General features: G+C 48.7%; 1 protein-coding gene across 1 annotated transcript in view; it reads right to left on the minus strand.

The window, feature by feature from the left end:
* The window catches only part of LOC8029150 (band 4.1-like protein 4), a 135,953-nt gene that overhangs the window by 71,472 nt on the left and 48,807 nt on the right, over window positions 1-15,674 (minus strand). The window contains exon 2 of the mRNA XM_040213405.2: window positions 2,386-2,490. Within this exon, the coding sequence (XP_040069339.1) occupies window positions 2,386-2,490 (105 nt within the window). The remainder of the gene's footprint in view (window positions 1-2,385; window positions 2,491-15,674) is intronic.

Here is a 15,674-nt window from a genome sequence, read left to right on the forward strand (position 1 = left end):
TTTCGGCGGCCGCTTCTCGCGGCGATCTACCAGGCTATGTCAGTATAGAGGAGGCTCTGGAACGTCTCAGAGGCATGAGCGCGGGCTAGCTCGCGCTTGTAGCTTTGCTGCAGCGAGCAGATTATAGCGAGTATTCACTGGCGGCCATATCTGTGTGCGCGGCTGCTGAGCGCGTGCTGACGGCGAGCTTCCGCAGTCCTTTTGGAGCGTGCATTTAGCACCATGCATCCAAGTTTTCTGGTCTTAGCGGGCTATTAATGTGAGCTCGTTCTGGGCATGCGCTCCAAACATCACCCCCAAATATGGCGTCCAGTGAATGCCTCATAGCGAGTGCTGTCCACTTTTTCCGGGTGCTGCTGCTGACGATCGATGTCGAGCAACTTGACTGCCGAGTGCAGCCGAGCTGCTTCGTCATGACACAAACGTCACGCAACGCCCGCTTGGAAGGTACGCGAGCGCCGGCACCGTTGTACCATCGTCGGCTTCCTCCTTCAGCAACACACGAGTCAACAACAATACAAGAGTGAAGAGTTCAGGAGCGAAGCCGGCCATGATGGCAGAGACAGAGAGGGGTGACGGAAGCCGTCTTCCCTGTAATCAGCAGCAGCGAAACACCAACATCGGCGCGGGCCATTGTTGCCAGCGCCGCATGCCGAACTTCGATTGACGGGGACCGGGCCGCCCATCAACGCCGAACCCATCGGCTAGGCGTCCCAGCGGGGAGAGTGCTGCTCGCAAATGGTGGACCCCTCGTTGTTTTCTTCTTTTTCGTTTCTCAGTTTCGATTTCTTCGCTTCGTCGCCACCGCGAAGCAGAATGGCTCGCTTTCTTCTTGTCCGATCGCCGATTGTCCGTAAAATAACAATGGACCGTTTTTTTGGGGGGCGTGCAGCGTTGGTGAACTTGGTATCATGCGAGGACATTGAGGAAACCGAGTTCCGCGTGTGCGGCTCGCGCTGATGACGACCGCGGACGGCTTCTGATCTGAGGCGATGCTTATCAGACGCGGTTGGAATTCGGGAAAGCGTATGGGCATCATCGGAGCAACTCGAAAAGCTACACTCTAAAGCCGTAACGCCACTGCTGTACGACGCCAAAAAAAAAAAAAAAAAAGGCTACAATCCACGCTGTGGAGGTGGTTGGACAGCGAAGCTCTGGTATCACCTGCAGCGATTGTCCAGTGCACTATAGACCCGTTTTTTATTTTATTTTTGGCAAACACCACCAGGTGGTGCTCCAGTCTCTGACGTCGGGGAACCTGGACGTCAGCGCACAGATTTTGCAGCGGCGAGGACCCGAAACACACTCGTTCGCTCGGGAGAAGCGTGTTTCGGCGTCTCGCCGCAGCGGGGCGCCAGTCACGTGGTTCTCCTCTCATCCGTTGTCTGCCGCTCGACCTTCTCCATTTCGGCTGCCGCTTCTCGTGACAGTCTGCCAAGCTTTGTCAATATATGGGAGGCTATGGTCATACAAACAACTGTGTGCAGACACGATCGAAGAATACATATATATGGGGCGAGCGTGCCTGCGGTGTGTCGTCCGCACACGGCGTTGTCTTCATGTCCGCAGCGTACACTGCGTCTTTTTTTTTGTAGGACGTACGAGCAGCGCGACTGCGTGGTGGAGGTCATCCGAAGCTTGACTTGTCCCGAGGCGAGAGCGAGGTTGTTCCCGTGGCGCCCTCTTATGGGGTCCCCACCCCCGTGACGTCACGATCAGGAGCTGCTTCAACGTGTGATCCTGGCTAATTTATCGTGACTTGCGAACGGCATAATTCAGTTCTGTGCGTAAAAAAAACGGTGGAGGCTCGGTGCCTTCTCGTCGCGTTCTGAAACCGGCAGCGTCGAAGTGGACGCTCTGGTATCGATTACGTCCGCCGATGAAAGCAGAAAATAATTCAACTAACGACGTCAGAGTGAGTATCGGGCCGATCGTGGAAGGCGAACCACAGCGACGCTTTTGCGCGTGTCCACTGCTCCCGACGCCACTAAATTGGTCACTCCAGCAACTAGAATGTCTTCAGGCTGAGTTCCCCAGGCTAAATTTGACCAAGAGGTAAAAAAAAAAAAAAAAAAAAAAAAAGTAACAGGTTATTTTGTGGCGGCGCTAGTTCGTGTATTTTGTGTAGGAAAGTCTGCAAGGGTGTTGGACTCGGCCGGGGATGTGTGTTGATTAGGGAGGGGGGGGGGGGGGGGGGGGTTACAGACCAACGCACGGCTCTGTTGACACGGGACATGCGCAGATGCTTTACTTGACGCTGGTTACTACGCACGCGCAGTGCTGTGCACACGTGGGTTGGGCAAACGCCGTCTTGTTTGTAAGCGGCGTGTCGGTTCCTTTAAGTCGCTGCCTTCGTGCCTGTCTCAGGTTTGCGGCGGAACTCACCGTTTGTCCCAGGTTATCCACGAAGCGGAGCCCAAAGTAGGCCGTCTCCAGCAGGTTCAGGTGCTTATGGACAACCTCCAGAAGGTCCTGACCCCGGGACGTGTTCTGCGAACAAACGCAAAAAATGTGAGCACGTTCTGCGCTTTATGCCACGCAGACCTTAAGTACTAATTACCCAAAATAAAAAGAAAGAATAAAGAAGAGCGTTTTTTTTTTTTTAGTTTTCATCTACACTCATATTGAGCCGCAGTACTGAACAGCACGTATTGCCAGCAGCGGTATAAAATCTTTGTTTGGGCGCCAGTCTGGCAACACTGGGCACGCCTTAGAAAGGCTTGACAATCTACACACGCCAGCAGCAACATGGCGGCGCTCTCGTGCGTTTGCAGTACGGCCTCTGTTCGCCGCCTTCTTGTTTCTCGGGTGTAGTGTCCGCTAGTCAAGCCTAAAGGGGACTGTAGTCAAGCCTCGCTAAGGCGTGCCCATGGTTGCCCCGTCTCGTGCCACTATACAAAACGTTGTCACAGTGGCCAGACTAGTCTTTGAAGGTATGACTGCTTGCAAACGCTACTCTCTGACGTCGCACCGATGTGGTGGCGCTGTTGTCGGCGCATGCGCAGAAAAATCACTTGAGTCTGGTTTCTGTGTACGCGCAGTGTCCGCACCTGGTTTTGGCAACCACGTACGTGTTTGTAAACAACACGTTGGTCTCTACCACAAATGCAACCGCCAAAACACAGCGTCACACAAAGGGACAGAATAAATCCTCCGGACCCGGGACTGATATAGATGTAGATCTTAAAATATACCAGGGGAATCAGTGGCTGACTGATCCCCCTGTTAGATTTCAAAGACCCCCCAGGCTAGTGATTGTACCGCTTACCCACCTTAAAGACCCCCCGAGCTAGTGGTTGTACCGCTCTGGTCTATTTGCGCATCTACAGCTGAGACACCAGACGCCCTTTTGGGACTGACTAACTTCCCGCTGCCTAAACATACACAGAACACAAGCAATAGCCGCGCACTGAAAACACGAAGACTCAGAACGCGTTCTCAAAGTGAAACGAGCGGTATGTGGTCCGAGTCGTCTCGTGGAAGCGAGCAGGAAACCCCGATGAGCGTTTGAGACAATTCGCCAATCTGCGACAAAGGCGGCCGACCCGATGCTCCTCGGCGTTTCGAGTAATTGATGCCGTGTCACGAGCACTCCATTGTGTCCCTTGCTGGTGTCCGTAACAGAGCGTGACAAAAAGGGTCACCACGTGTTGAAAGTGAACAAGAGTCACGCGTCATGCGGGCGCCTCGCTTTTCCGCGCCGAGGCTCGCTTTAAAGTCACACGACGGTTAGTGGCATCGCCGCTCTGCCTCTTAATGTACGACGCGGTAAACGACAGCCAGGCTGCAGTTTCCGCTTAATGTCACGCACTGTTCCCTACACTGCATGCCTATAGTACAATAGCAGATGTAGAGCCTTTTCGGTGCTCCGTTTAATTGCCGGCCAATTATACCGGACGCCTTGGCGCGACAATCACCATCGCCACCGACCGAGCCACCGCACCGTTCTATCACCTCGCTCGAAGGAAAAAAAAAAATAAAAAAAAAATAAATGATTGCAAAACAATGAGGGACTTCAACACTACTCGGGACATACGTGAGAACAAAAGACCCGCGCGGGTTCTTAAGTATAGCATAGAGAGGGACAAGAGGTGAGTGTCGAGAGGTCGAACTAAATTGCGGAAGATGTCGCGAAACGCCATCTATCGGAGTAGCGAGAAAAAAATACGAAACATGAATCGCGACAGAAGGACAGCGACGATTATAGGTACGGCCGCTCGGGTCATTTGCACGACGATGGTCGCGGGGCATATAACCGGAGCGTGACAAAAAAAGTGCTTCCGATTCAAGACGTCGCTTGTTTCCACGTGTCTCAAAATAGCTAGGTTGCTGGTAGCCTTAAATTTAGTGCCTTGCTCTCGATGGTGTCTTCCAGTACTTGCGTATATTTTGGCTACTTTCCATAGAAAAAAAAAAAAAAAAGCACCAAGATAGCTTCATTTTAAACATTTAAAAAATGACGACCATCATTTTTTTTTAATAAGACTACAAGTTTTATTTTACATCTTTAGTGTAGGTATTTAAAAGACATGCACTCCAGTACTGGCTTGGAGCCAAAACATATATCATGCCATCACACCCATCCAGCAAAATAGTCCAGTCCAATTTTGAGTCGTCATATCCCGCGTACCAACGCATCCGTCGTTACACCCTATCCAAGCAGAAACTACATCCATATCCATTATGACCAACATAGTTTCTACGGATTGCCAAGGAAAACAAATCTAAGGGTTTTTCCTTACGTGAATATACTTTTTCAAGCGCCAAAAACCATAAATTTCAGTAATTATAAAAGAAACAGTGCTATAAAGGATCGCTTCTTGAGAACGACGAGAGGAGCCGTCCTGGTGTGCCATGGCAAATCGATCTTCAGAGCAGGCTCTCTTTGGTCTATTGTTGCTTGTGATTTGCGACTTGTAAAACATTGATTGTGCACTGATCAGTTTTGACCAGGCTAAGGACTTTGTGGCTTCCTATTCACGATTATAATCGGCCTACCTCATTGTTGCTGCCTTTCCCAATGTGAATCTGCAAAAATAGTCACAGCATCCAGCTCAGCTTCTCACTTGCTCACCAACAAAGCACTTTTCTTTTTTAACGCGATAGCGTTTAGGAGTTTGTGTCGAAAAAAATCCGGCGTCGGCGTCGGTAGCACCAAACAATCCCATAATGCAACGCGCGCAGGCACGTGTGACGTTACACGGGGCCGTGACGTCATGGCCCAATCGACCCGCTAAATTTGGCGTGAAACTTTTCCGCTAAATGTAGCGGAAGGTTTTTTTGCCAAGTTTAGTAGAAAATTTTCACGCTGTATTTAGCGGGAAATTTTTCCGCCACGCTTAGCGTAAAACTTTTTCCCGCCAAATTTAGCGGGAAAGTTTCTCGACAAATTTGGCGAGAGACAATTCAAGTGAAAACACGTGACGCTACCGACTAGACCACGCACACACGCTTGCACGGCTTGGAACTAGCGCGAATTTAATTAAAAAAAAAAAAAAAAAACATTGCAATTTTTTTTTTTTTTTTGGTTGGGGGGGGGGGGGGGGGGGTTTAAGGCATTCCAAACACTAGTCTGGAAGAAATTAAAGGATTTCCAAGGTCTTGAAAAATGCATTTGCATATGCAATTTTGAGAAGAAAAAAATATTTTGCAAGCATTACGGTGGCAGCCGACGTTTCTTTCTCATGGCCAAAGAAGCTGAAGCTGAACGGCTGAAAAAGCTGATGAACCTTTAAAGGCACACTGACACCACCCAATTTTTTTTTTCCATTTTTTAGCCAGGCGCTTCATTATGGTGTCGTAGGACTACCCAATTATTATTTTGCAACAGAGTAGGGGGGGAGGGGAAGGGGGGGTTATGAATGTGCGAAGACTAATGCAAAATACGAGCACGGTGACCGAGCAGATCGAGTGGCCGCGTAGTATAGTATCAGCTTGAGTCCTTCCTCTTCCAGACTGCAGCACTAAGCGCACCACAACGATGCGTGCTATTCAATCAGCATGCATAAAGGTCTCCCACGTATAGACACCGCCACGAGGTTCTGAGAGACGCGACTCTATAGCTGAGCGCATAAAGCGAAGACACTTGGATACGAAGATGATCTCAAGAGCAGATGGGAATCAGTTGATGACCCTGAGAACGAACCACACCACGCCGTGCCAAGAAGAGAATGGCGTCTCCTTCGATGCGGGTGCTATACGTCCATTATTAAGAAGCACCTTGAGCCGCGTTGTCTCGAGAGTCTTTGGCACGGCGGTGGGAAAATCGAAGCGCGGTTGGATTTCAGATCGTCGGCGATCTGCAATCAAAATAACAAAGGTGTGGCTCTGACGATCACATATCCGTGTCGTCCATCAGTTCCTCGTTGGTTATACGCCTTTCCGGCGCTTATCACCCCGGCAAAAAACGCTGAGTCACTGGGTTGTGAACGCCTGCGCGTCGCCTAATATTCCATAGAAGACAGTTATTGCGCATGCTCAGAACGTCTATCACAGCCCAGAAGACAAAGATGGCAGCGTGCAGGAGGCTGCTATTGGAACGGGCTGCAGGACGATTGGGATTGTGTCGACGGATCGCGGATAATTTGACTGTATATGATGCGGGAGCGTACCTCTTGACCTTCGACGAGGACAGCGCGCGTATCCCCCCTCTTCAGGGTCACGGAAGATTGCAGAGGTACGAAATGGAGAGCGGAAACGTTCGGACGCCGTGCAATCAAAGCAAGTGTGTAAGTGTGGTGTGGACCGTCTTCAGACAATATCGCTGCCTTCCAAGGGCATGATGTATCTTCTCTGGGCTGGACCGCGTGAGTGCCCAAGGTCGAAGGCGTTTCTTCATGTCCGTGAAGAACTGAATGATTGGTGGTCAGCCTGAGAGATGCCAACGGTAATGCCGCGAAGTCTAAATACAAAGAGAGAAAGGTCTGTCCACTAAACGGTTTAAACAGACGAAGTGCTTGTCATATTCTTATACTGGGTGTTTAGGAAAAATAGAACAGCGTTTTTCTATGCGAAGAAAAAAAAAAGTACGATTATTGAACAGTTAAATGTATAACCGCAGACGTTTGGAAACAGGTCCCAAAATATCAGCACTTATCGTTATCTGATTCAACCTCTTTTACCGCATTTTAAGTTCTAATTTTCACTTCTGTTAATTTTCCCAGCGTTAGCCGATTGACATCCACCGCGAGTCCTCGTTCTCCATTCTGTCTCTTCTCTCGTTATTAACCGGCACGTAAACCCTTCACTTGCCCTCCAAAGAAACCCCAGCCCATATCACCCAGTAGACCCCGAGTGGGGGTTTCCCCATGATCACTCGACCCCAACCTACCTGACCACCCAACCGATACTTGCCGGTGATCACGTGACCTTTGGACGCAATCGTGGAACTCTGTGATCTGTATAGGGTCCTTACCGACCCCAACAAGCGTGACCAGTTATCGGTCACCCCGCGCAACCCACAGCACGACGAAGATGGACCATGCAATAATAGCCCCCGAGGACCTCACTCTTCCAACAAAATTGGTCTCGTTCCACAAAGAGTGCCGAAGGTCAAAAGACGGCGCGGTCGCGTATAGATACGGGCTGCCAGCAACGTCTGGCAAATGCCACTCCGGCGACAGAACAATCGACTGCCAGAACGTCAGGGTCGGTTGGACGACTCGCAAAGCGAGACATAGACGAAGAAGAATAAACATAAACGAACGCGGTGCATCCCGCAGGCACAGAAAACAAGCATCGAAGATGGCACATTGACGAATACGGCCAAAACAAACGTCCACGTAAGAAATACACAACGGCAGAGACGCAGTCGAGAACGGTCCTCCCTGGTACGCCGTCGCGACCACAGAACAACTTTAAAACCGAAAGCGTTTTTGTACCTTTCTTCGGCATCTGCAACGTTTCACAAAACGTTCGCAAACGATACCGAGTTCTCGTCTGCCTTCTCCGACCAAAGAGGAGCTTGGAAACCGAAACATTTTGACTCAATTGTGCCACGTGCAACGTTCTCAGACTGCAGTCTCAGACGTTATGATGAGTTCTGCCTCCGACCACAAATCGAGAGCGGTTTGGCTCTTTTACCACGTCTGCAACGTTCTCTAGACATTCGCAGACGACGAGTTCTCATGCAGCCAACGCCAACCACACATCAGCTTGGAAAATTGAAAACCGAATGCGTCTTGTATACACGTCTGCTTTCTTCGGCGTCTCTGCAACGTCCTCAGAACATTCGCAGACGATGCGAGTTTTCGTCTGCTTCGAGCCATCGTTTCGACGCCTTCTCACTAAATCTGCGGTTGTTCGCAGAAAACACATTTTCGGCGACAGCCCCGCGGCTCGTACAAACGAGGAGTCTGATCAGCAAGAGCTTCGCGGTGTCCGCGCGTCCCTTGGCCGGGCCCTTCCTTTTGTGCTCGCGACGCCGATACCGACACAACGGCTACGGCGACAATAACCTCCGGTCTTCCCCATTCCTCGGCGCGGAAGAATGGTTTAAAAGAACAGCCGCCGCGGCGATTCTTTTCAACGGGAGCCATTGTTCGAAGGGGAACGGCCTAGCCGCCCCTCTCCTTTGCCTCTTGTTGCTGATACGCCGCGCACTTTGCCGGGCCCGAAGCAGACGGGGCTTCAACGCCGGTCGTTAGGCTTCGCGTGTGCTTAGTTAGCCATCTCGCACCACTTAGAGCTAAACGTTGCTGCTAGAAGTTCTTGCAAGTGGGTCTTGGAGATGGGATAGTCAGATAGGCCTCTGACACTGTTAAGGTTAAGAGTTAAACCAAAAGGCGGTCTAAGGCACCACAAACCGAAAACGAGCAAAAATGGGCTCCGTTTCCCAATGAAATTTTCAGAAAATCACTTATAACTTTTGAATAAGGTGTCCGTCCGGGCTGAAACTTCGGCATCTGGTTGTGACATCTAGTGCTACCTTTGGGCGGAAAATGAGCGTTCGGCGATGCATAGATTTTTTTTTTTTTTTTGTGTGTGTGGTAAAAAAAAAAACTGTAAATTTTTTTTGACACCCTGTACATAACGTTCGGGGCCACACTCGACGCTAACCTTTTGGCACGAGACCTAGAAATTGAGAGCACAGGTTCCCATCATGCGCCGACAAAAATTGCCGCGATCATCTCAATCCCAGCTCGTCCATACTCGATGCGCCGGCGAGCAATCTGATAAAAAAAAAAAAAAAGAAAAAAAAAGAAGCGAAAAATACTTCTTATGTAGATTTCATCGATTCACTGATGAATGTCGCCCCGTAGTGATTTCCGCACCGTCCAGCACACAAACGCTTCGCAGAAGCATACTCCAGGGCAGATAAACGTTTAAAAAAAAAACAAGAAAAAAAGCATTCAACCGTTCCCCTCTGCGAAGAAGGAAGACCAGCGAAGCTGTACTATGGTGAAAAAGGACGACGACGACGACACTGCCTCTGGTAATTCTATTTGTGTCTCCTGAGATTTAACGAAATATTTGCTAAATAGCGGGCCTGCACTTCGTATCCACCGATTACGTAACAGCAGAGAAGTATCGGACCTCTCTTCGCGAAGGGCCCCCTTCAGGGAGGCCAAGCTTCCTGCAAATATGAACCCTGAATCAACAGACCAACTGATGCTCGCCGCCCTGCAAGACATAACAGATTCGGGGACGTCTTTCAAAGACGGCTATCAAATTCCGACCAAGGAACCGACAACAGATGCAATGACTTGCACTTCCTCTACAATCGTGTCTGCCTGCGATGACGACGACATGCTGCCCGACGACGATGAATTCGAGACTGCTCAGGGAAAGAAGAGACGTAAGACGGACCCACGGTGTCATGCTTCATCTCTCAAGGATGAAGGCAACCTACAAGTTGGATCCACGGTATTGTTCATCCCGACTGAGAACCACAAGGTCGAGTCGCTCAGCAAACTCAAGCTTACAGACTACCTGAACAACGTTGCTCCAGGCATGGTGAGTGTTGTCCGGATTAACGAAGCTCGGAACATTGTCGCAGTTGATGTGAAGCGACCTCTCTTTAAAGCGGAGCTTCTCAAGCTGTCCAAGCTATGCGCAGTACCGGTCAGAGCCTTTCTGCCGAGAGATCGCTCAAACTGTTTTGGCATTCTGCGAGACATTGACCCTGACTGCACAGAAGACGACATTAAAACACATCTGCAGTCCTCCGTTGGCGTGGCAGAGGTGAAGCGACTTGGGAAGACGTCACCCGTAGTGCGAGTCGCCTTCACAGGGAAAGTAGCTCCTCAACACGTCAAAGTGGGGCTTGTAGGAACTGAGGTGATCCCCTACCGAGCACACCCCTTGCAGTGCTATAGATGTTACAAGTTCGGCCATATTGCAGCTGCGTGCACAGCAGAGTTTCAATTGTGCTATCGATGTGGACTGCGTCACGAAGGCACGTGTGAAGCCAATCCCAACTGCGTTAACTGTCAAGGACAGCACGCCTCTAACTCAGCCGAGTGCCCAGTCAAGGTACGAGAGACTGAAGTTACAAGGTATCGGCTAGAACACAACACCACTTTTCGCGAGGCAAAATATGCCGTGCACGCTAAACGTCAGGCAAACAAGGAAACGGCTGAAGGTGGCAAACCAGCGTCCAGAATCACCACCAGTAGTGTGCCGTCACTAAATGCTCAGGAGTACCCTCCTCTTAAGAACCTGGAGAACAAAATCGACGACCCTGGAGCTGTAGCGACTACTACAACAGCCGCACTCAGAGAAGCACGAAAACCATCTTTTTGGGAAAAACAAAACATCAAAGACATCAATTCACACGCGCCTTCCGATTCGCGTACCTCGGCACCAAACCAGGCTGGGGAAACAGGTACTACATCGTTTTTCAAAACCATAATACCACTGGTATTCACCGCACTTCGTCAAATATTGAAAACGATTCCACCGGCATCAACGTTCCATCACGCGATTGAAGCGATCCTTTCGTTAGAGTCCTTCATTGTAAGGGTACTCTGAAGTTTTACCTCTCTCGCCTCACCCGAAGAAACGAACACTGGTCATGTTATGCTTCAATCACTAGAAAAACAGACCCCAGGGGACCCCCGACTACAGGAAAATGCACAAAAATTTCGTAAATTTTTTTTTTAAATTTTATTTACAAATTTAGTTACTGTACTCTTGATTCACAAGCTAACACTCTGGCTTTCAAGGAGACATTTTTGCTTCAAGGCAACTACCGATTTTCACCATACATGTACCACCACAGCCTATTTATTTATTTATTTTTAAAATCGCAAAGATCTATTTTACAAGGTATGAAAGGCACGGCGCCTGAAAGTATAGCGCTTACAATTTTGGTTTTGATTGACTTTATGCTCTGTCCAAGCCCTCCCTCTTAGCCTACATATGTTATCAGTAGAGCAAATTCGGACACAAGCAACCATTTTACAATGGAATGCAAGGGGTCTCCGCAGCCGACTATCTGACTTTCGACAATTTTGCCATAAGTACCGATTTCCTATCATGGCCTTGTCGGAATCAAACATTGCTAGTGATTTTCGTCTATCCGGTTACGAGGTTTTTCACTCGACACGAGGTACAGCTCCAAGCCGAGTACTAGTCGCGGTTCGGAAAGACCTTACCTATATTTCTCACGCCCTTCCACCTGACGCTAACAACGAGTACGTAGCGTTGACTGTCAAAAACGATCACCGTATATTCACCATAATCGCGGCGTATATTCCGCCAAATACTCAGTTTAACACCCAACGTATTAACTCTATTATTGACAACACTCCTTCTCCGCACATCCTAACGGGCGACTTTAACGCCCATCACCCCTTATGGGGAAGTGTGAAGACAACTATATACGGGGAACCTCACTTGCGACACTTACCCATCAGCATGGCCTCTTTTCGCTGAACGATGGAAGTCCTACTTTTTTCTGTGGAACTACGATGAGTAGCTGCTTGGATCTGACGTTTGCTAGCGCAGGTCTTTCGAATTTAATTACGTGGTTCACAGACATCGAATGCCATGGGAGTGACCATATTCCAACCTACACTCTGCTCAAGGGATTTGGGTCAAATAATGAATCCTCTCCAATTAGGCGCACCGATTGGTCTCTCTTTAAAATTAACTTTGAAAACGCGTGTGATTCATTCGACAGCAACGAAGAGTTTTTTAATGGCATTCAAGAGGTTGTGAAGCAATCCACGAAAACATATAACCTGCCTCGAACCTACCCTGTCATCGATGCAGAATATGAACGACTTCGCGCGCTTCGAAGAAGATGCGAGCGAAAGGCTAGAAAAACACACGACCCTGAAGATCTGCGCAAAACGAGACGCCAGCAAAAACGTATAAAACGTCACTTAGACAAACTGGCTAGGCGCCGTTGGAGGGCTCACTGCGTAACTTTAGATCCACGCAGGCCTCTTTCTCAGATATACAACCTAGCACGGAGCTTGCGGACAACACCTCAACAACGTCACCCTTTCCGGGCACTTGCACTCAAACAAGATGTTTCGGAACTAGTTTTGGCTGAAGCCTACTGCAAAAAACTTACAGAAAATGTTGCGAATCCGGTGGCAACACTTGTTAAACTTCATAGTCAGATCCGAGCGTGTAACCACATGGACGTATTATTTGATGCTCGTGAACTGGAAGATGCACTTTCCGGATTGAACTACTCGTCTTCTCCCGGACCAGACGGTATAGCTTACTCAGCATTAGCTCATCTTGGTAACAAGGGTAGACAGAGGCTCTTAAAACTTTACAACATGTCATGGGAAACTAGCCAGGTACCCCGGGAGTGGAAAACGTCGCGCATCATACCTATCCTTAAGCAAGGTAAATCACCTCTGGACATATTATCTTTCCGCCCAGTCGCGTTGTCTTCTTGTGTCGGCAAAGTGATGGAAAAAATGATTCACACACGACTAGAATGGTACCTTGAACAATCTGAGATATACCCTGAGTGTATGGCAGGCTTCAGACGAGGGAGGAATTCCCTGGACAACGTCATTGATTTCACAACTAGCATCCAAGAACAAAGGAAGTGTCGGCGAATCACTACCGCTGTATTTCTAGATATAAAATGCGCGTTTGACTCAATAAGTCACAAGGCTATCCGTGACGCCCTAAGCTATGCAGGAATAGAAGGACGTCTCTACGCGTGGCTATTAAGCTACTTAGATAGTCGAACAGTTCACATGCTGACAGCAGACGGGAAAACGACTGAGCATACAGTGTTTCGAGGCGTGCCGCAAGGCGGAGTTCTCAGTCCTACACTTTTCAATATTACCCTCCTGGCACTCGTAAACAAACTTCCCCGGAGCGTCAACATTACACTTTACGCGGACGACATCTGCATATGGACGTCATCAATTACGCAGCGATTTAATCGAATCCGCTTACAGAAATCACTTGAGATCATCTCCAGCTACTTACAACACCGTGGACTATCTCTATCGCCATCAAAGTCAGCTGCTATGGCTTTTACCAGAAAGAGTACTCATAGGTACTGTCTGACAGTTGATGGTCATCCCATATCATATGTGAACACGCACAGATTCCTCGGAATAGTTCTGGACAAGTCTTTGACATGGACACCGCACATAAAACAAATGAAAAGAAAGCTTCTCGGCATTATTCAGCTCATCCGATTCATTAGTGGCACTAAGTGGGGCGCCTCTGTAGCCGCCCTTCTTCAACTATATAACGCCCTTTTTGTCGGCTTCCTTCGATACAGCCTACCTGTACTTCATGGGATGTGCCGTACAAATATAAGAGCATTGGAAGGCATGCAGTCTCAAGCTCTACGAGCCTGTCTAGGGCTCCCAAGATGCACCTCAAATGTCGGAACTGTAGCTGAGGCACGGGCTGTTCCGATTGGCGCGCTGAGACTTCAAGAAACCCTTCGAGCGCACCTCCGCCACCTCACAAGGCACAAAGACCACTACCTAGCAGACATCGGAAAGAGCAGAAGCGCGTCTGGTTTTTCCCAAATCGTGAATGTTGACAACGCGGATCTTCCACGAGACTTTGAACCAGCAGAGTTCTCGTTGTTACCACCATGGATATATCCAGTAATTTCTATAAAATTAGATGTTCCAGGGATACATTCAAGAAAGCATACTCCAACGGAGGTATTGAGGCAACATTCTCTAGAAACCATTAACACGCATCACCGTTCCCGAATTCATGTGTACACTGATGGGTCTTCTACTCGCGAAACTTCCAGCTACGGCTTTGTTATACCATCAATAAACAAAATACTCCAGGGGAAGCTAGGCCATGTAACATCATCGACGGCAGCAGAACTAGTAGCGATTAGAGAAGCAATTCACTTTATTTGTACGAGTGCCCCAAACAATTGGTCACTCTTTACTGATTCAAGGGCAGCCCTTCAAAGCCTTAAATCTACCAAAAGCAAGAACATTAATGCTCAGCTGGTACATCAGATCCTAAAAATTCATAAAGAGGCTATAAATAATGGTCACACACTAATTTTACAGTGGATCCCGAGCCATTGCGGTATTAGAGGCAACGAAAGTGCTGACTTGGCAGCCAAGAATGCACATCATCTTACGTCCAAACTGGTAATTCCATTTTCACGTTCAGACGCCAGAGCTACAACCAACCGCATTACTGCGGCTCTAGTAAACACCCTCTGGGCGAATCCATTATATCACTACAGACACCTTCATAACATTGACCCCTTTCTTACCTTTCGCCCTCCCCGGGGGCTCAAACGTCGGACAGAAACCGCTCTTCACCGAATACGACTGAACGTGGCCTCAACAAAATATTATCTAAATCTCACCGGTCAGCTGGACTCCTCCATCTGCGAGAGCTGTGACGTCGTAGAAACGCTGGAACACGTTATTTGTAAACGAGAAAAGAGTCAAAGTACAGGCTAGCTGGTGGAAGTCAACCATTTCGTCGTTTACCCTGAGACTGGGGTTTTTTTTTGAAGAGCAGAAGAAACAGAAAAAACAGACAGGTCTCAAACTCAGCTACACGTTTATTTCAAAAACTTCCTCTTATATAGTTCGTTTTTCGTCGTCACCAACCAATCACATACGACTTGTCCTTTGCACCGTGACTTTACAGGTTCCACTATATCACAAAAGAAGCGGACACTCCCAACGTTTCCAAGTGAAAAGGTTTGTCACTGCGCCCTCTACGCTGACCAAAGAAAGGAAATGATAAGCTCCCTGACTCTTCACAACAGAGAACCGCTCACGCTCAATCATCTCCTGGGGCCATGGCCATCAACATTGCAAGGAGTCAAGCCGACGAGCTCATTGATTCGTTTTCTTCAAACGACTCAACTTGATAAAATACTGTAGGACACCCTCCAAAAGTAACTGACAGCCATCCTCAAAGTTTTCTTTCTTTCCTTTTCTTTCTTTGTCTTTTTTGTCCCTTTCTCCCTTTCCCATGTATGAAGTAGCAATCCTGCAAATTCCCGCGGGATAACCTCTTCATCTTTCCAATAAACATATTTTCTCTCTCTCTCTCTGTACTATGGTGGGAATGAAGTAATGTCCGGCCGCAAGTCGGCAAGCCAGAGTGGAAAGGTTCGAAAGGTTGCCGCCATCTATGAGAAACGGCGGCAACTAGACAACCAGCAAGCCGGTTTTCTACTTGCCGCCGTCGCTCATAGATGTCGGTAGCTGTCCAGAGTTTCGTGTCGACATTTGTTTACTAGC

This window comes from Ixodes scapularis, unplaced genomic scaffold, assembly GCF_016920785.2.
Source record: "Ixodes scapularis isolate PalLabHiFi unplaced genomic scaffold, ASM1692078v2 PGA_scaffold11__112_contigs__length_91849675, whole genome shotgun sequence".
Lineage (NCBI taxonomy): Eukaryota > Metazoa > Arthropoda > Arachnida > Ixodida > Ixodidae > Ixodes > Ixodes scapularis.